General features: G+C 62.3%; 3 protein-coding genes and 1 non-coding gene across 7 annotated transcripts; 2 read left to right on the top strand and 2 right to left on the bottom strand.

The window, feature by feature from the left end:
• Positions 1-436: 436 nt before the first annotated feature.
• MCRIP2 (MAPK regulated corepressor interacting protein 2) lies at positions 437-12,102 on the bottom strand. Of its 4 annotated transcripts, none has more exons than XM_052661681.1 (6): positions 11,953-12,102; positions 5,187-5,301; positions 2,378-2,533; positions 1,383-1,510; positions 1,050-1,151; positions 437-825 (listed from the first exon to the last, which is right to left on the bottom strand). In XM_052661681.1, exons 1-6 carry the CDS (start codon positions 11,954-11,956, stop codon positions 755-757), a joined length of 576 nt encoding a protein of 191 aa, XP_052517641.1. In that variant the 5' UTR covers positions 11,957-12,102; the 3' UTR covers positions 437-754. The 4 variants fall into 4 exon arrangements, with proteins under 4 accessions (XP_052517641.1, XP_052517636.1, XP_052517645.1 ...); XM_052661676.1 differs by lacking the exon at positions 11,953-12,102 and adding an exon at positions 5,409-5,539; XM_052661685.1 differs by lacking the exon at positions 2,378-2,533 and having other exon boundaries at positions 11,953-12,091.
• A 135-nt stretch (positions 12,103-12,237) lies between these two features.
• On the top strand, positions 12,238-12,308 carry TRNAG-CCC (transfer RNA glycine (anticodon CCC)). The gene has a single exon. It is a non-coding gene; the product is annotated as a tRNA-Gly (tRNA).
• Positions 12,309-12,780: 472 nt separating this feature from the next.
• On the top strand, positions 12,781-14,404 carry METTL26 (methyltransferase like 26). The gene is made up of 6 exons (XM_052635521.1): positions 12,781-13,012; positions 13,173-13,335; positions 13,508-13,567; positions 13,897-13,964; positions 14,055-14,133; positions 14,213-14,404. Exons 1-6 carry the CDS (start codon positions 12,816-12,818, stop codon positions 14,258-14,260), a joined length of 615 nt encoding a protein of 204 aa, XP_052491481.1. The 5' UTR covers positions 12,781-12,815; the 3' UTR covers positions 14,261-14,404.
• A 354-nt stretch (positions 14,405-14,758) lies between these two features.
• Positions 14,759-17,363, bottom strand: WFIKKN1 (WAP, follistatin/kazal, immunoglobulin, kunitz and netrin domain containing 1). The gene is made up of 2 exons (XM_052635727.1): positions 17,193-17,363; positions 14,759-16,312 (listed from the first exon to the last, which is right to left on the bottom strand). Exons 1-2 carry the CDS (start codon positions 17,361-17,363, stop codon positions 14,840-14,842), a joined length of 1,644 nt encoding a protein of 547 aa, XP_052491687.1. The 3' UTR covers positions 14,759-14,839.
• Between the last annotated feature and the right edge of the window lie 374 nt (positions 17,364-17,737).

The raw sequence follows: 17,737 nt of genomic DNA on the forward strand, positions 1-17,737 counted from the left end.
GGAGGCCCTTATGTCAGCTGCAGGCTTCACAGGACCCCGAAGGCTCCCCACCAGACCTGGGAGGTTCAGATCCGACAGCAGGCGTCCTGAAACCTGACCCCAATTCTGGGTGGCTGAGACCCCCATCTCAGGGTCAGTTAAGTAACATCTCTGGGCCTTGAGAGCAGGTTTCGACACCCATCGATGATTACAGGGAGAGGAAGGGGGCGTGGGTGTTCAGTGGGGTCGGCTGGCATTTACAGACTTCTACGCAAAATGACCTGGCCCAGGACACAGGAAGGCAGCTGGGCAGGAGGCTAGGTGCCAGAGTTGGACAGAGCTTCAGCTGTGGGGAGACGAGACTACAGACCAAGTCATGCCCGGCCTGGGACCTGGACACGAGTGCCCTTCCCCCACTCACTCCCCACAGCCCACCGAGTCAGGGCCTCTCCAAAAGGCAGTTTCTCAACTTTATTAGCCTGGAGCTCCTCCCTGCCAGCCCCACGGGCTGGTCCCCGGGCACAGTGAGCAGGACTGAGGTCAGACAGTTTCAACCCCTGGCCCCCGGCAGCCTGGAACAGCTGGGCCAAAGGGTCAGCAGGGGCAAAAGTCCAAATGCTGGCACTTCAGGTGTGGCTGGCGCCCGGCCAGGCCCAGGGTGAAGCACGGCCTGCCACAGCTGGTGGACAGGGCGCTGTGGTCCTCTCCTGGCAGAGGGTCCAGCGTGGGGCAGGGCCGGGCCCTGCACAAGACAGCCTTCCTTCCAAAGCTGTGACTAGGAGCAGTTGGTGATCCTGGCCAGGAACTGCTGTGCCCACCACTCGTCCAGGTCAATGGGCACGAAGTCTGTGGAGAAACAGAAGGCTGGGCAGTGACACACCTTCCCGGTGGACCAGTGTGTGTCCCCCTCCAGCTGGCCACAAGCCCCTCACCCAGATCCCAGCTGTAGCAGATGCTGGGAAGAGTGGATCAGGCTCCATTCCTCACCCCACCCCCTTGGGGCTAGAACCTGGCTGAGCCAGGTCAGGGGTGGAGGGGGGGCCACTCCTTAGGGGTGGGGGAGGGCTCACTCTGCAGCCGGGGGTTGGGGGTCCTCTCCACATACTGCACAGGCCTCGGCCCGCTCTCACCAGCCGGGCCACCACCCAGCTGCTGCTCCACTTGCTGCCAGGCTGTGGGGAGAGGATGGTCAGACTGAGCCAGGCCCCTGGCACCCTCCCACCCTAGTGGCTAGCCTGGACCCCTGCCCGGAGCTGGGAACAGGAACGGGCAGCCTGCTGGACGGTCACAGGACAGACGGGCCCAGAGCCCAGGTACGTCCCAGCCCTCCAGGGACTTCAAGTTCAGGTTACAGTGGGAAGGGGACCAGTGGCCTGGGCCACTCCCTCAGGCCTCAGCGCTACCTTCTGACACAAATCGGACGTTCTCCTCGTGGGCCAATGTGTAGGGCTCCTGGGTTCCCTCGAGGGACGGGGACATGGCAGGCGGCCGGCGGCCATTCACCCGATTGAACACGAGCCTCGGCCCTGGACTGTGGGAAGGCGAGGAGACGCTCAGCCATGTTCCCAGGCCAGGTGCTACCTGGCAGAGCTCCCGGAGCAGTCGCAGGCCACCCCGCCCCACAAGCCAGGCCCACTCCAGGCACTTCCCTGAACCGCAGGGCAGCTGTGGGCTGCAGCTGGTGGCCGAGGCCTTTTTCCTGCAGGCCTGCATCCCCAACAGCTCAGCTCACACCTCACCTGGCCCTGAGGCAGGTCTAAGTCTGCAGAGGGGCTCTGTGTCCCCAGATCTCCGCAGAGCCCCATGCTCAAGGCACACAGACGGCCCCCCCATGGGTCTCTCAGGAACCTCCACTGCCACCTGCCTCCCCCCTCCCCACTGACGGGCCAGGCCTCCAGCAGCCCAGGTTCTGACCTGAGTAAATAGGTTTTTCGGCCCAACCCCACCCCTAGGCACAGTTCTTGGTCACTTTCTCCCCCAAAGAAGCCTCTTCATCTCAAGACACCCCAGGATGGAAGGAAGGACCCTAACGAGAGCAGGTGGACTTTGCCCTTCGCAGCTGCCCCGGCCCCAGAGACAGCTCCTGGTCTGGCTAGACAGTGCCAAGTGCTGAGTGGGCCATCCTGAGTGGGGAGGGTGACCGTGGCCCTGGTCCACCCCTGCAGCTTCCAGGCAAGGACAGTGCTCTTGCCCACAGGGCAGGAATGCTGAGTGAGGAGACGGCCCTGGGTGCTGGAGCCTGGCCTGGTGGGCGTTCAATGTCCAAGTGGCCACTGGGCCCACCCCGGCCAGCCAGGCCCAGGGCATGGATGGGCTGCCCTGGCCGGAGGCAGCTGGCCCAGCCCTGCACACGTGAAGCCCGGGACAGGGCCGCGGAGGGAGCGGGGCCCACACCTACAGCAGGAGGTGGGAGCCGGGAGTCCTGGGCTGCACGTGCCACTCCGCCAGGCACTCGCGGTCCCGCCGGCCTGCTCGCCATCCTGGGCTCAGGTGCCCCACCGCCGCGCGGGGTTCCTCCTCAGTTGAGAGGGGCACTAAAATAAAGAGGAGCATCCTGAGGGGCACCAGTCCCGCCAGCTCCAGGCTGGCAGGTCAGGTGGCCACAGAGAACGTGGAGGGGCAGGGCTGCTCCCAGGCTTGAGTGATACCAACCAGAGGATGTGGATGTCTGTCCTCAAGTGGGACAGCCCCTCGCCTGCCTGCTAACCTTACCCTTGCAAGGCCGGAAACTCTAGGAAAACTTGGAGACTGAGCAGCCAAGAAGAAAAAAAAGAATTGCAGTCAAAGGCTACGAACTGCCAAGTACTTAGAGGGTGCTTTCCCTGATGGCTCAGTGGTAAAGAATCCGCCTGTAACGCAGGAGACCCAGGTTTAATCCCTGGGTCAGGAAGATCCCCTGGAGAAGTAAATGGCAACCCACTCCAGTATCCTTGCTAGGAGAGTCCAGTCCATGGGGCTGCAAGAGTCAGACACCACTTAGTGACTCAACCACCATAGGGCGGCCTGGCTGGGGCTGAGAAGGGGCTCAGGCTGGCACCTGCCTGCCCCCTGCTGGCAGTTACGTAAGGCGGCTCCGTGGGCCCTCTGGAGGAAAGGGCACTGCTCCCCTGTGTGCCTATGGTCGGGTCCGGTGCCAACCCCATCTCCACCCTCGTGCCAGCGCCCAGGGACACGGTCCACTGGCAGGCCCTGCCCACGGCAGCAGCAGCTGTGGACTCCCTGCTCAGGGCCGGCCAACTAGGGCCTCCTCTTCATCCCCTTCACTATCCTCCAACGTAGACCATCCACCCATTTTCAGCCAAGGCTCAAGAAAGAAGTGACCTGTGCAGGGTCACACGTGGTGAGTGGATGGCAGCATCAGAACTGTACGCCTGTCAGCCTGAAGCCCACAAGGCAGCGCAGCTCCCAAGCCTCCTCCCCCATCAGCCTGCCTCCCCTGCACCATCAGCTGGTCACAGGGTCCCCTTTGCTCTTTTCCCCTGACAGCAGGTCTTACTCTCTCTGGCTCAGAGGGAGAGAGCTCATCAGTGGCCCAGACTCACACAGCCTGTTCACCACCATGGGCAGCGCCCAGACCCAAGCCCAGTCAGGGGCAGACGCTTGGGGCACCCGCGGTGCACCAGGCACAGAGCACCCCAGTGGCTCAGACTCCTTCCCTGGCAAGCCTGGCTGAGGGAGAGTGGACCGGAAGTCTGGGTGGAGTGATTTTGGTGGGTCCCCCTCGCCAGAAGTTTCAGGAGCAAGGCTGGGGGTCCCAGTGTGGGAGACCTGTAGGTGCTCTGGCCTCCCAGTGGGGGCTCGCCCCTGAGGCTGGGAGGGGAGTGGCTCAGGGAAGGGGTGACTTCAGAGGGGGGATGGCACAACCAGCACAGTCTGCCTTCCTGCTGCCCCCCTGCCAGACGGGGCTGCGGAGCCGGGGCGAGCACCACCACCCCCGACCGGGACCTGGCTGGCTGCGGCCCCTGGTCTCTTCCATCTCTCTCAGCATTCGGACCCTGCACACACCGCAGCTTCCTCCCCCACTCCCCAGCAAAGGTGCATGGAGAAAGCACAAGCTTCTCCAGGTGAGAGTGGGAGCTTCCTGCCCGGGTGACCAGGCGGGCCGACACACCTGTGCCTCGTTTCCCTCCCCACCGGGGGGAGGTGGGGGAGGGCGGCTGAGGACCAGGGCTGATGTCACAAGGCAGGGCCACAGCGCAGTGGGCCCTGGAACGCGCCCCCCTCCCCACGGCCGCATGCACCCCTCTCCCCGGAGGCGCTTGTGGTCCTCACAGGACCAGCCTCAGAATGTCAACGCGCTGTGCTCCCAGCAGGAGGCCTAGAAGGGTCTCACAGGCTGCCCCCACCTGTGGCATCTCAGGCTGGCACTGAGGGGGAGGGCAGGTTGAGGGCGCGCAGCAACACAGCCCCCAGCTCTTCCCAACCCAGAGGCCGTCAGTCCTCAACTAGAGAAGAAATCCCAAAGCCTGTTAGTACTGCCCCCGCCTACCCACAGCACTCAGGAGCCTCAGGCCTCTGTGGCCTGGACCAAGCCCTGGGCCCTGAGCCTGCAGAGAATAAGTAAGACTAGAGCACAGACTCGAGCCAAAAAGTTACAGGTTCAGTCCCGGAGGTGGAGGCGCTGACCTCCTGGGCACAGTGACTTGGAGGCCACAGTGGTTGAACTGAGGCTCCCAGCAAAACTGCTGGTCAGGAAAAGCACCGGCTGGGGCTCGGGGAGAAGGCGGAGGAGAGCGGCGGCCTGGCAGGGCCCGAGGGAACCACGTGCACCTCTCCCCCGCTGCTCGGCCAGCACGGGGCTGGCAGCCTCCGGCGGCGGCCGCTCCCGCCCTCCGGGGCGAGTCCCCGGCAGTTCCTCTAAAAGCGTGGCCTCCGCCGCCCAAGGTCGGTCCGGGCACCTGACTCAGCCGCCTGGAGCCCCTAAGATCCAGGAGGGGGTCGGCTTCCTCCCGAATCTGGGTGCGTGGGGCCCCAGGACTCCGAGGAGTGTCACGCACCCCCGGCCCGGTTCCTTCCGACCAAGCCAGGTGCCAGGTGAGGCGGAAGCGCGGAGTCGCGGTCGCGAGCCGCAGGCGGGCCGGGTCGGCGGGCTCCGCCCCCTCCGCGCCCGCCGGGAGCATGTGGCCCGGGCTCCGCTAACCTTTCCCCAAGGTCACCCTCGCGGCCCCGCGAAGGCCGGCGGGGGAGGGGAGGGCCGTGCGTCTCACCTCGACAGAGGCCAGGGGCCGGGCGGCTGTGCCCGCGGGTGCTGCGGGGTCGGTGCGGAATGCCGGCATTTCAGGAGCTCGCCGAGCCTGCTCTCCACCTGCTGCTGCGTGGGACCTGCGGGCACCGGGAGCGCGCATCAGCCGCCGGCGCCGCGCCGGGGGCGGGCAGCGTGTGCGGACCCCCGCCCGTCCCCTCCCTGCCTTGCCCGCCCCCGCGCGCACCTGTGCGCCGCTGCGCGACCAGCTTGCTGGGTCCCTTGGTGATGGTGTACATTGTGCGGAGGGCCCGCAGCGCGCCCGCGCCCTCCGCGCCCTCCCCGCCCGCCGGCCCGCGGCCAGACCTCGCGCCCTCCGCCCGGCTGGCACTCGGCTGGCGCCGAGGGCGCGGCCCCTTTAACAGGCGGCCGGCGCCGCGGGGAGGGGGCGGGCCCGCCGCACACCCCCGGACCTTAAAGGGCCCGCGCCGAGGCTCGAGGCAGGGGTGGTGCTCGAGCCTTGGGGAAACTGGCGGGACCCCCCGGCGAGGTCTGAGGGCGGAGTTTAAGCAAGTTTCTCAGGGCCCGGGCCGCCGTCCGCCACTGGAGGAGGCTCTGGGGGCCACGGGCACCCAGACGTGGCGAGGCTCTGGCTCAGGCCCTCGTGGGGTCGGCGGTGGTGTCCCAGGAGCCGAGGAGTTGACAGGTGCTGGGAATGATCTGTGTGGACTCTGGAAGCAAGGGTGTCCCCACGCACCGCACGTCGGAGACCCTCCGCCAAGGTGCTTGGGCCGGCCTGGGCCAGTGCTGCGGTTCACTCACACGCGACTGAGGGGGGTCAAAGAGGAGAACAGCGGTTCGGCCCCCGGGTTTGGGCAGAGACATGACGCCCTGGGAATCTCCTTTTCATCCTATGGAACAGGAGCAGGGTACCAGGGTACCGTCTGCCACGTGTGCGCCTGCAGACCCCAGGAAGGGGGAGGGAGGCCCCTTACCAATCCAGGAGCACCCTGGGGGGTGCAGAAGGCAGGTGAAGGAGCCCAGCTTGTCTGTCATCCCGCTCGGGGCGAAAGAGCACTTACTCCTCCACCCGCCCCAGGCACTGGGGTCAGGAGGCAAGACCTATTGCAGTGGTGTGCCTCAGGGGGAACCAGACCTGCCTGCAGGGGAGAGGTCTGGGGGCTGGGCCCTAGCCTGCCCACTGCTCCTTCCCTAGGGTGAGGTGGAGCTGCCCCCCTCCCACAAGGCCTGTGACCTGAGAGGGGAGAGCATGCCCAGGGAGCCAGGGCATGGGCACACGCCCCACCCGCGCCCCCGGCCATGCTGGGCCCGCTTTCCACCCCTGACCCGTCCCCGCCCCTCCCCCACCTGCTGTGCCAAGGCCAGCGTGGTCCTGCCCTGCGTCATCTTTGCTGGCGGCCCTGGTCTCTTCAGTGGCCTCGAGCACAACGCTAACTCACACTAGGGAGACTTTGAAGGGTGAAGGGCCTGGGGGTGGGGAGGGTCTCTTCCAGAAGGCACATGCTTTGGGCAGGAGGAGCCAGGCCCTGGGCTGACACAGAGCTGAGGGCACCTCCTCTCATGGGCACCCCCTCAGGGCAGCGTGGAGAGGACCCTGTTGGGCAGGCAGGCTTGGCCTTGATGGTGGGCAAGGCTGCTAGACCCTAATGTCCCAGCCCTGACCCTGGCCCTTGTCTGAGGTCGAAGGTTGGGTCCAGAGCCCTCGGACAGACTCCAGGAGAAAGCCACAGAAGAGGAACTGTCCTGCCAGGTGAGAGGGGAGGGGGTGCAGGATAGGCTGGGGGTGGGGGAGGGGGGTGGGTGAAGGAACCCAGAGGGCCCCCAAAGACACTGAACCGGGGCAGCAGGGAGCCAGGGGGAAGAAGGCCAGCTTGTAGGGAGCAGGCAGCAAAGCCCTGACACCTGTGTGCAGGAGGGCAGGGCCTATCTCCCCACCTCCACCGCCACTCAGGGGCCTTCCCAGACTCCCTGCTGCCAGAACTTAGCCTGAGCACCTGACCCACCCTGACTTGCGGACAGAGCCAGGAGGCATGGGGAGGGCCCAGCCTGAGCCGGGAGAGTCAAGGTCTAGTTGGTCTGCGACCAAGAGCTCAGGTCGGTTCTCTAGTTGGGGTAGGAAGCCTGGCCAGTCTGGCCTTGCCTGGGCTACACTGTCCATGACAGTGAGCAACCTGCTAAGCCCCCAGAGACAGCGTCTTGCAGTCGGCAAACATTCCCTATTGTCAGAGAGGCTGGGAACCCAGCCCAGAGTCAGTCACGGGCAGCTGAACAGGAGGCAGGAGCCTCACCCAGCAGCCAGCCACAAGCCCAGAAACGCCTGGAGCCTCACAGAGAACATGGGCGTCATAGCAAGCAGGGACCTTTACCTTACTGACTCCAGTTAACCCTAATGAAGACTTTAGGGTTTTTCTCTTCTTTGCTGTTGTTTAGTCACTAAGTTGTGTCTGACTCTTTGCAACCCCAAGGACTGTACCCACCAGGCTCCTCTGTCCCTGGGATTCTCCAGGCAAGAATACTGGAGTGGGATGCCATCCCCTCCTCCAGGGGTTCTTCCCAACCTAGAGACAAAACCCATGTCTCCTGCATTGGCAGGTAGATTCTTTACTGCTGAGCTACTGGGGAAGCCCTTCTCTTCTGTGTGTGTTAGTCGCTCAGTCATGTCCAGCTCTTTGTAACCCCGTGGACTATAGCCTGCCAGGCCCCTCTGTCCATGAAATTCTCCAGGCAAGAATATTGCAGTGGGTTGCTAGTTCTTGCTCCAGACTTTCTCTTCTAAAAGGCTCTAAATATGATACTGAAATTTCATATTACAGGAGAAAGTTTAAGCTTTCAGCCCTCCTCAGTCATTTTGCAGATCTGAAGTTCATGCCCTCACCAAGCCAGACTGGAAAATGGGCTTCTGCCAACAAAGCGTGGCCAGTGGCCCCAGGAAAGGCTCTGGCAGGATGCTCCCGTACCTGCCACCAAGTGTCCAGGGACTGCCCATCCCTTTTTGTTTGTTTGTTTGTTTGGCTGCAGCTCGTAGGATCTTAGTTTCTTGATCGGAGTTTGAGCCCCGGTCCTGGGAGAGAGAGCACTGAGTCCTAACCACTGGACAGCAGGGGAATTCCCAGGGCTTGCCCATTCCCACACCCAAGTACAGTGAGTTGAACAGTGGCCCCTCAAAGAAACACCACCTGGAACCTCAGAAAATGACCTTGTTTAGAATAATGGTCTTTGCAGATATAATTAAAGCAAGGGATTTGAGATAAGGTCATCCTAGATTAGAGAGGGCCCTAAAATCCAGTGAAGCCTGTCCTTGGGAAAGGAGAGGGTCGTATCCTCCCATTGTGTGAAAATTGTATAAATCCTAATTATGTTGAATTGGTTCATAGTGCTTTTCAGGTCTGCTCTATCCTTCTACTTGTCTATTCATCCTATTAATTTTTAAAATTCTATTAATTTCTAAGAGTTTGATATTGAAACTCCAACTGAAAATCTTACTTTATCTACTTAAGAAAATAATTGTCATATATAGTGGAACTTTATGTAACTTTATATTTTCCAAGTATCCTGTAAATGTGTTATCATACTTTCATAACTTAAAAAAGAAAAAAAATTAAAGATAAAAAGGACAGGGATATTAGGACACAAAGAGACCCAGAGGAGAGATGGCAGGGAGGTGGCCACAAGCCCAGGAGCGCCTGGAGCCACAGATGAGCAGGGAGCTGTGCTGACGAAAGAGCTTCTGGTGGGCTGTTGGGGAGCCGACATCTTTATTCTGGACTTCTGGCCTGCAGAACTGTGAGAAAGGAAACTGTTGTTTGGAGCCACCACACTTTGGAGTAATTTGTCACTGTAGCTCTGGAAAATCAATATACTGAGGGAATCAGTAGTGGGCGAGCACCCTGGGTACGCACTGCAGGGCTCGGGAGGGAGCTCAGCAGGTGGCAGGCGCCTGGGCCTGGACCCCAAGAAGGAAGCTGGATGCCACTGTTGGCTCTGGACATCACGAGGCGGCAGGAGTAGCCGAAAGGGCCCTTCCGCCTCCAACAGTAACCCTCAGGACACAACCTCAGGAGGTAGCACTGAGCGCAGGCCCAGGTGTGGGACGCTTCCAGGGGTCCCATGTTCAGCAGCTCCTGGGGGGCTTCAGAGTCTGACATACATCTGGGACTTTATGGAAAGTGTGTGCCCACACACATTCACACAGTCCCAGGTGCCCCCATGCATGCATTCACACACGCATGTGCGCTCATAACTGCAGCGAAGCCCACTGCTCTGCTCTGCCCGCTGCCTCTGCCTCTGCCCCAGGCTCTGAGCCTGCTGAGTGTGGAGGAAGGGCAGGTGTCAGTCACACAGAATCCAGCCCAGAGGAATGAACGGCAGGCAGAGAGCAACTTGAGGTCAAGGGCTGTTAAATGGAAGACCTTGCTGGGCATGTGGGCAGCACCTACAACATGAAGGTTCCCTCCCTCCTATAGGACGCACCTCTGACACAGAGTGTGGGCTTTTCTTACTAACCAATCCTCTAGTTCTCTTTGGACCCCAACGGGGTATCCTACAATCTAAGTGGACTGTAACTCCACTCACCCATTGTCCACACAGATCCACAGGCTCAAGGCTCAGTCCCACAACACAACAGGCAAGAATACTGGAGTGGGTTGCCATCCCCTTTTCCAGAGGATCTTCGTGACCCAGGGATCAAATCAGTGTCTCCTGCAGCTCCTGCATTACAGGTGGATTTGTGACTGGCCAGCTGTAAATCGGGGTCCTGTAGCTTGCCAGAATGACTCACAGAACACGGGAGCTTACCTTACTGGGTTGCCACAAAGGACACAACTTGGGAACAGATGCAGGAGATGCCCAGGGAAGGTGTGGGAAGTGGTGCAGAGCCCCACACTCTCCCCGGGAGCCACCCTCCCAGCCCTCCACGTTCACTAGCTGGAAGCTCCCTGACCCCCTCCATTTGGGGTTTGAGTGGAGGTCCATCACATTGGTAGGACTGGTTAATAATGGAGACTAGCTGCGTCTCCAGCCCCCTATCCCAGGAGGTCAGAGGTCAGGAGTGGGGCTGGTTTCCCCTGGCAACCGGCCCCTCCCTTCCGCCCTCTCCTGACTTGTCACCTGTCTGGTGTAAGCCCAGGTGAGATTGAAAGGGGCTTGTTATGCATAACAGATACTCCTCTCACCCCTTCCTTCAGGAAATCCCAGGGTTTTAAGAGTTCTATTCAGAAATCAGGATGCAGACCAAATATACATTTCCTTTTTTTTTTTGGTAAGTTTCTTTGGCTGTTCTGTGTCTGGGTGTTTGCTGCCGCACAGGGGATCTCTGATTTTCATTGCAGCATGCAGGCTCTTTAGTTGTGGCATGTGAGATCAAGTTCACTGACCAGGGATGATGGCTCAGCGGTAAAGAACCTGCCTCCTGTGTGCAGGAGATGGGTTCAGTCCCTGGGTTAGGAAGATCCCCTGGAGGAGAGCATGGTAATCCACTCCAGTATTCTTGCCTGGAGAATCCCATGGACAGAGAAGCCTGGCCAGGCTACAGTCCATGGGGTCGCAAAGAGTTGACTCGGCGACTAACACTTTCTATCCCATTGGGAGTGAGGCGTCTCAGCCACTGGACTACCAAAGACATCCCTCTATTGTTTATTGTATGAGAGCAGCGCAGGGCAGCCCAGGGACGCCAGGGAGCTTTGTGCCTCTTGAGTGGGCGAGGAGGCTGAGGGGCCTGGGTGGAGAGGCCCCAGGTGGCCACTGACCATCACAGGTGGGGGCAGAGATTCACATTGAGGGACACCTCTCGTCCACCTGTAGACGCAGAAAATACCCAACAAACCAGGTGCACGTGTGTTGCTCAGTTGTGTCGCCTCCCCCACTGTTCGTGGAATTTTCCAGTCAAGAATCCCGGAGTGGGTTGCCATTTCCTACTCCAGGGGATCTATCCCAACTTAGGGATTGACCCCATGTCTCTTGGGTCTCTTGCATCGACAATGCTGATTCTTTACCACTGGCACCACCTCGGAAGCCCCAGCAAACCAGGACTTGAGGCAAAAGTGAGTCAGGTAACGAGAGCTTATGAAATGAGAAAGTCGGCTAAGAAAAAAGTGTCGTAACGCTGAATGCTAAAGGGGCTGTCTGGAGGCCGGCCCACTGAGTGAAACTTTCCTAGGGGCCTTGTATTCACACTGGCCAACTCTACACCACCTCTTGTCCCTAAGAGGCAAGGCTGTCCTCCCCGTCTGACGGCATTCATACTGTGTAGTCTCTGGTCCCACTCTGCATGCCCCCAGAGAGCAACCCCAGACTAAAGCCCGGTCAGCGCCATTCGCAGAGCTTCTTGTCAGAGCGACCCTGGGTGTGTGAGGGGCGCAGGGAGCGTCTCGCGCAAGAAAAAAACAATCTCCCAGCAAAGGAGCTAAGCTAGACCTGAGTGTTGAGCGCCGCCTCACGCCTGCTAATAAACAACCAGGGAAGAGCGGTCGAACACACAAACCGGCCCCCGACGAGACTCAGAGGTCACCGACCCCTCAACACCCATGAACCCTGGGTTTGCACTGCTTATCGCAGGGCCACAGAGACGCCCTAAGCAGTACAGGCCTGTCTCCGCAGGCGGCCCGCCTCTCCCGGGGCCGCGCCCCGTCCACCGCAGGGAGCTCCGCTCCGCTTCCCCGCCCACCACAAGGAGCTCCGCCCCGCCCACCACGAGGAGCGCCGCCCCGCCCACCCGCGGCCCAGCTCAGACGAGAGCCCAGTCCCACCCCGGAGGCCTTCCCATGGCCCCGTACCCATAATTTCCGGAATGCCGCGGTTGCTATGGTTTCCCCAGCGTCAGTTCTAATCCAGTCGGCAGAAACCGTGTCCCTCATCGCCGCTCCTTCCCCTGGAGTGCTGGGTGCCCGAGAGACTCGGCGGGACCCCCGCCTTCCCGCCCCCCGCCCCTCAAGTCCAGTGCTCCCAGCCCTGCTGCTCGCGTCGCAGCGACGCCTGCGCTCTGACGACTTCGCCCGGGGCTGGGCGGCGGGGCTTGCGTCACAATCTCCTAAGTCTCGCGGATACCGCAGATGCCAGCCGCGCCGCTGGTGTAGTGGTATCATGCAAGATTCCCATTCTTGCGACCCGGGTTCGATTCCCGGGCGGCGCAGGTTACAATATATACATTTTTTCCCTCTCAGCCCCCTAAAACCCCCGAAGGATTTAATTAAAAAAAAAAAAAAGCCAGACAAGGGGAAGGAATCCATTCCAGTGCGACAAGAATGAGACAATTTCGGAGTAACAAGCACTATGAAAAAGTGCTAGGACAGCCACGGGCACCGGGTGCTGAGCCAATGGACGCCTGTAAACTAACGACCCAAGCTTGCCTCCCGGTTCCTGTCCCGAGGTGGCGGCTCGAAGCGCGCCTCCCGGGACTGCGGTGCCTTTAAGGCGCGGCGCGTGTCCTCCTGGGGATTGTAGTCCGTGGAGGGGAAAGGCCAATTGCAACGCGGCCAGGCCACAGCCCCTGGCCCCTCGCGGTGCCTGACTACCACTCCCGACGGGCCCCGCGGCTCCGGACTACCACTCCCGAAAGGCCCCGCGGTGCTTGACTACCTCCCGCGACGCTTCCGGCTGTGCCAAATTCGCAAAGGCGCTCTCCGCGGGGATTGGGAAGATGCTGGTTGCGGAGGCCGCCGAGCGGAACAAGGAGCCCATCCTGCAGGTGTTGCGGCAGTACGTGGACTCAGCCCAGCGCGGCGTCCGAGTGCTGGAAGTGGCCTCGGGCTCGGGCCAGCACACAGCCCACTTCGCGCGAGCCTTCCCCTATGCGGAGTGGCAGCCGTCCGACGTGGACCAGCGCTGCCTGGACAGGTGCGGCGGGAAGGTGGGACCCTGCGGGTGAAAGTGGGCCCCGTCCCGCTGCCCTGCACCCCTTCGCTATTGTGGTTCCTCTAAGCCTCCCCCAAGCAGGATTGCAGGGGCTCAGAAAAGGCTGCACAGGCCACCCCCACCACGGGCTGTCCTCCCGCAGCATCTTGGCCACCACTCAGGCCCACGGGCTGCCCAACGTGAAGGCCCCGATGTATCTGGACGTGACCTGGGACTGGAAGCAGTGGGGCGGGATCTTGCCGCAGTCGCTGGACCTGCTGCTCTGCATCAACATGAGCCACATCAGCCCCCTGAGTTGCACCGAGGTTTGTGGGAGCACGGGCGAGCCACCCAGGGGCCACCCACCAGCCATGTGGCACTCTTTCCTGTGCTGGGAGGGAGCGGAATGCCCGGTCTGCCCTATATCAGCGATGGGGACTCAGGCCGGGGAGGTCCCGGGAAAGCTCCTCACTGCTGTCCTGCCTCCCCCCTCCGCAGGGCCTGTTCAGAGCAGCAGGACACCTGCTCAAACCCAAGGCTGTGCTCATCACCTATGGGGTGAGTGCTCCTGCCTGAGATGGGCCTCCCCAGGCAGGCAGCCTTGGCTGTCCTGGCCTTTCTGGACTGCCTTCTCGCCTTGGTATTTTTAGTTGCCTTTCCCTCCAGCTTCCTGTCAGCACTGAAGCACACCCAAGCCCTCTGCTCTCCAGCACTCCCCCGTCACTTGCCCTTGCTCAGCACTGTCCTCCACTGTCCCCTGTCTGAGGGTCATCGAGGAGTGGGTCCTTTCCATTCTGTGGGTGCCATCCTGCAAGTGTGCACAGTGCTTGGCTGCAGACAGCTGAGCCTGTGGACAGTAGGCAGAATCGTGTCTCCCGTCTCCACAGCCCTATGCTGTCAATGGGAAGATTTCTCCCCAAAGTAATGTGGATTTTGACCTGATTCTCAGATGCAGGTCAGAACTGGGTGGGTAGGGGGCTTGGCTGGGGGGGCAGGTGGGTCGAGTGACCCCCAGGCCACAACCCCACCTCTTCCCCTCATGCAGGAACCCTGAATGGGGGCTGCGGGACACCTCCCTTCTCAAGGACCTGGGCCAGGCCAGTGGCCTGCTCCTGGAGAGGATGGTAGGTAGAGAGGGCTGTGGTCGCGGGCAGCCTCCCTGGGGACCAGGAACAGCTTCTCCAGCCCAAGTTTCTCCCCTAGGTGGACATGCCAGCCAACAACAAGTGCCTAATTTTCCAGAAACAGTAACTCCCTCTTCCGCGATGCCTGTGTCCCTGGACAAAGCCCCTGCGGCCCTGGGCCAGACTGTGGGGCGTGGCCCTCCCCAGACTGGGGATTCTTGACCAGTGGCCAACAGGGCTGCTGAGAACCTGAGAATAAAGTCTTTCTTGCTGCCCCACTGCTGGTATCTCCCATGTCATCTCCTGGGACCACCCCTGCAGGGTGCCTGTGGGCAGTCTCTGTCTCTGAGGTTTCCATACTGGGCACAGGAGGGGTCTGGCCTGTGGGTCAGGACTCGCAGGCATCCTGGACTCTGCTGCTCCCCTCGGGCAGTGAGGGGATGGAGGGAGAAAGGCCCCGGGAATGCTGAGGCAGGACCAAGCTGACTGCCTGGTCCTCTTGATGGGGGGAGGTGGCACCCACCTCCCAGGCTGGTCCTCACTGGTGCTCCCTCCTGATCTCAGAGCGGAGCCACGTGCGCATGCGAGGGCCAGGCCCCCAGCACCCACAGGCTGTGAGGTCCAGAACTTTTATTCAGGCAGAGGGGTGGGAGTGTGGGGAGGGTGGGGCATAGCGGGGAGCTGGGGCTGTGGATTGGTGGGCAGGCTAGTCCTGGAAGCGGTTGAGCAGTTCACAGGCTTTCCTCTCTAGCAGCTCAGAGATCTTCTTGATGCGCTTCTCGCTGGCGGCGCGCACGTAGCTGCCCGCATTCAGCATGGCCACACCATCGCGCACCTCGCCCATGATGACCAGCGGGCCGTCGCCGGCCGTCACATTGGGGCAGGGGCAGGCTCGGTCCACACCGATCAGCGTCACCTCCAGGTACTTGGTGCCCAGGAGCCTGAGGCCCATCTTGTCGTCCTTGAGCACTTCGTCCAGCGCCACGCGCGCAATGCCGCCGCCGCCCGCCTCGGGCTCCTCCAGCAGCTCAGTAAGCCGCCCCACAATGGCGAAGTCGCTGCGGCACAGGCTGAGCGCCAGCTTGCTGCGGAGCCGGCAGGCCTGGCAGGGCGGCGTGCGCGGCACCGGGCAGGCGTGCTCGCAGCTCTCGCGGCTCTCGAAGTTGTTGCTGTTGCCCTCGCAGCCGCTGTACTCGAAGGGGTGGCAGTGCTGCAGCAGCGGGCTGTAGGCCCAGCGCGGCTCCCAGCCCTGGCAGGGGCCCTGCACGGCCGGCAGCGCACAGGCGTCCCCGGGGTCACGGGCGCACGCCTGCTGGCATGCCTCATAGGTCTCGAAGCCCTGGGCGCTCCCAGCACAGCTGCCCACAGGGAAGGTCATGCAGCTGCGCCGCTGTGGGTCAAAGTGCCAGAAGACCCGGCCAGATGGGGGGCCAATACAGGCCTGCGAGCTGGGCAGGCACTGGGCCGGGGTGGTGGCGGCCCCAGCCCTGGCTGAATCCCGCTGGACCACGGAGAGCGGGAAGTCGGCCCGAAGCAGGCCAGCGGCATTGCGCGCCGTGCACGTGTAGAGGCCAGCGTCCTCGGGCCGGGCGTTGTAAAGCACCAGCTGCCCGATGCTGGTGACCACCACGTTGCCGTACATCTGGTCTGGCCGCATGATCAGGTTCTCCGGCTGGTCACTCTGCTTCTCCCAGGTCACAGCAGGGGGCGGGCGGCCGCTGACGTCGCAGTGGAGGCTGGCTGTACCCCCCACATATACTGCCTGCGGGGAGGGGCTGCTGTAGAGGGCGGGCGGCACTGGGGCATCCCCAGGCGTGGGGCGGGCGGTGGTCTCGGGGGGCCTGGGGCTGCTGGGTGGCCAGCTGAGGACATGCTTGCAGGGCACAACGCGCAGGCGCAGGCCGCGCAGGCAGGCCTCCGCATCCATGTAGCAGCGGTTGTAGTAGGTGAGGCCATCTGAGGCGCAGGTGAAGCTGGGCTCCTTCTCGCAGCGGTCCCGGCAGCGGCACACTGGCTGCCCATCCCAGATGTCGCAGTCGGAGCCCTGCTGTGCACACACGAAGCCCTCGCACGAGGCCGCCAGCCTGGGTGCAGCCAGGCCGCCGTCAGGGAAGCGGGCGGCCACACAGCTTTGCAGCCCACACACGTTGGTACAGCACTTCTCGGTGGCCGCACAGTCCTGGGGGGTGGGGGGCACAGCTCAGCGGGCACCTGAATGCTCCCTCCTGCCCAGCCCCAGCATGCCCAGCTTGGGTGGGGAAAGCCTGCTGCCCCTCATTGCGTCAGTGTCCCCTCTGGAGCCGAGCAGGTTGGCTTTCCACCTGGGGGTGAACCACAACTGCCAGCAGCCCCTCGCAGATCACCTTGCTGAATCTAAGCCCCCAGTCCCTTGGCCCCCAAAGCAGGTGGTTGTTAGTCCCATCGTACAGATGAGGACATGAAGGCCTGGGGAGGATGTATGACGTTCTTAAGGCCACAGCAGTGCCGCAGGGTCAGGCTGCAAGGACAGCACATCCAGATGGCCCTGGCCTCTGCCTGGCTGGGCCCGAGAACGGCTAGTTTCAGGGTGGGGCTGGGCAGGTCTGGGGACTGAGGAGTGAAAGTCGCTCAGTCGTGTATGACTCTTTGCGACCCCATGGACTATACCGTCCATGAATTTCTCCAGGCCTCAATGCTGCAGTTGGTAGCCATTCCCTTCTCCAGGGGATCTTCCCAACTCAGGGAATCGAACCCAGGTCTCCCACATTGCAGGTGGACTCTACCAGCTGAGCCACTAGAGAAGCCCATTCAATCTTCAGACACATGAAGGCAGCATCTGGGGGTGTCTGTCCCCAGGGCCCCTCACACGGAGCACAGTGCGAAGAGTGGTGGAGCCCCAAGAGAAAATGATCTCCAGGGTAAAGGGTGGCTGGGTCCTCTTTGCCGTGCAGGCAAGGCCTGGGGTAGGGGTGAGATCTGGGCTCCTCCGGCGCCGACCAACCAGACCCCCAAGACACCCTGGGCCCTCCAGGAGCTGGTCTCCCCCACAGCCGGGCTGTGGGGGGACTGCCTGTGCTCACCTGATCTCCAACGCACTCTCGCTCACAGGTGCTTTGCGCGTCCACCCACAGGTTGGGGCTGAGCTGGTTGGGGCACACCCCCAGGTGGCCCCCAGGGCCTGGCGGCAGGCTGGCCCCTGCAGTCAGCCCAGCCAGGAGCAACAGCGGCAGGAGTGGCCTCAGGGCCGGCATGAGGACCGCGGGACCACAGGGTGGGGGGTGTGGCCACTAACCCCTCCTCAGACCCTGCCGAGCCCCACACCCTGCAGGCATCCACCCTCCCAGACCTGTGATCCGTGCCCCTGCTGTCTGCCCTGGGCTCCCCTGTGCCCCAAGGCAGGAGCCCACAGCGGACGCTGGCCTCGGACCGGGTAGAGCGGAGTCTGTGCATGTGGCACCGGCCCCTCCCCCGCCTGGCCCCTCTGGTCAGCTCAGGGCAGGGGGCGGGGAGACAAGGAAGGCTGGCGCCCAGGAGCAGAGACACTGGCCACGAGGGTCACCGAGGGGCGGAGGAGGGCGGCTCTGGACAGAGAGGGGAGGGGGGACTGCTGTAACTGGAGCCCTGG

This window comes from Budorcas taxicolor, chromosome 2 (genome assembly GCF_023091745.1).
Source record: "Budorcas taxicolor isolate Tak-1 chromosome 2, Takin1.1, whole genome shotgun sequence".
Classification (NCBI taxonomy): domain Eukaryota; kingdom Metazoa; phylum Chordata; class Mammalia; order Artiodactyla; family Bovidae; genus Budorcas; species Budorcas taxicolor.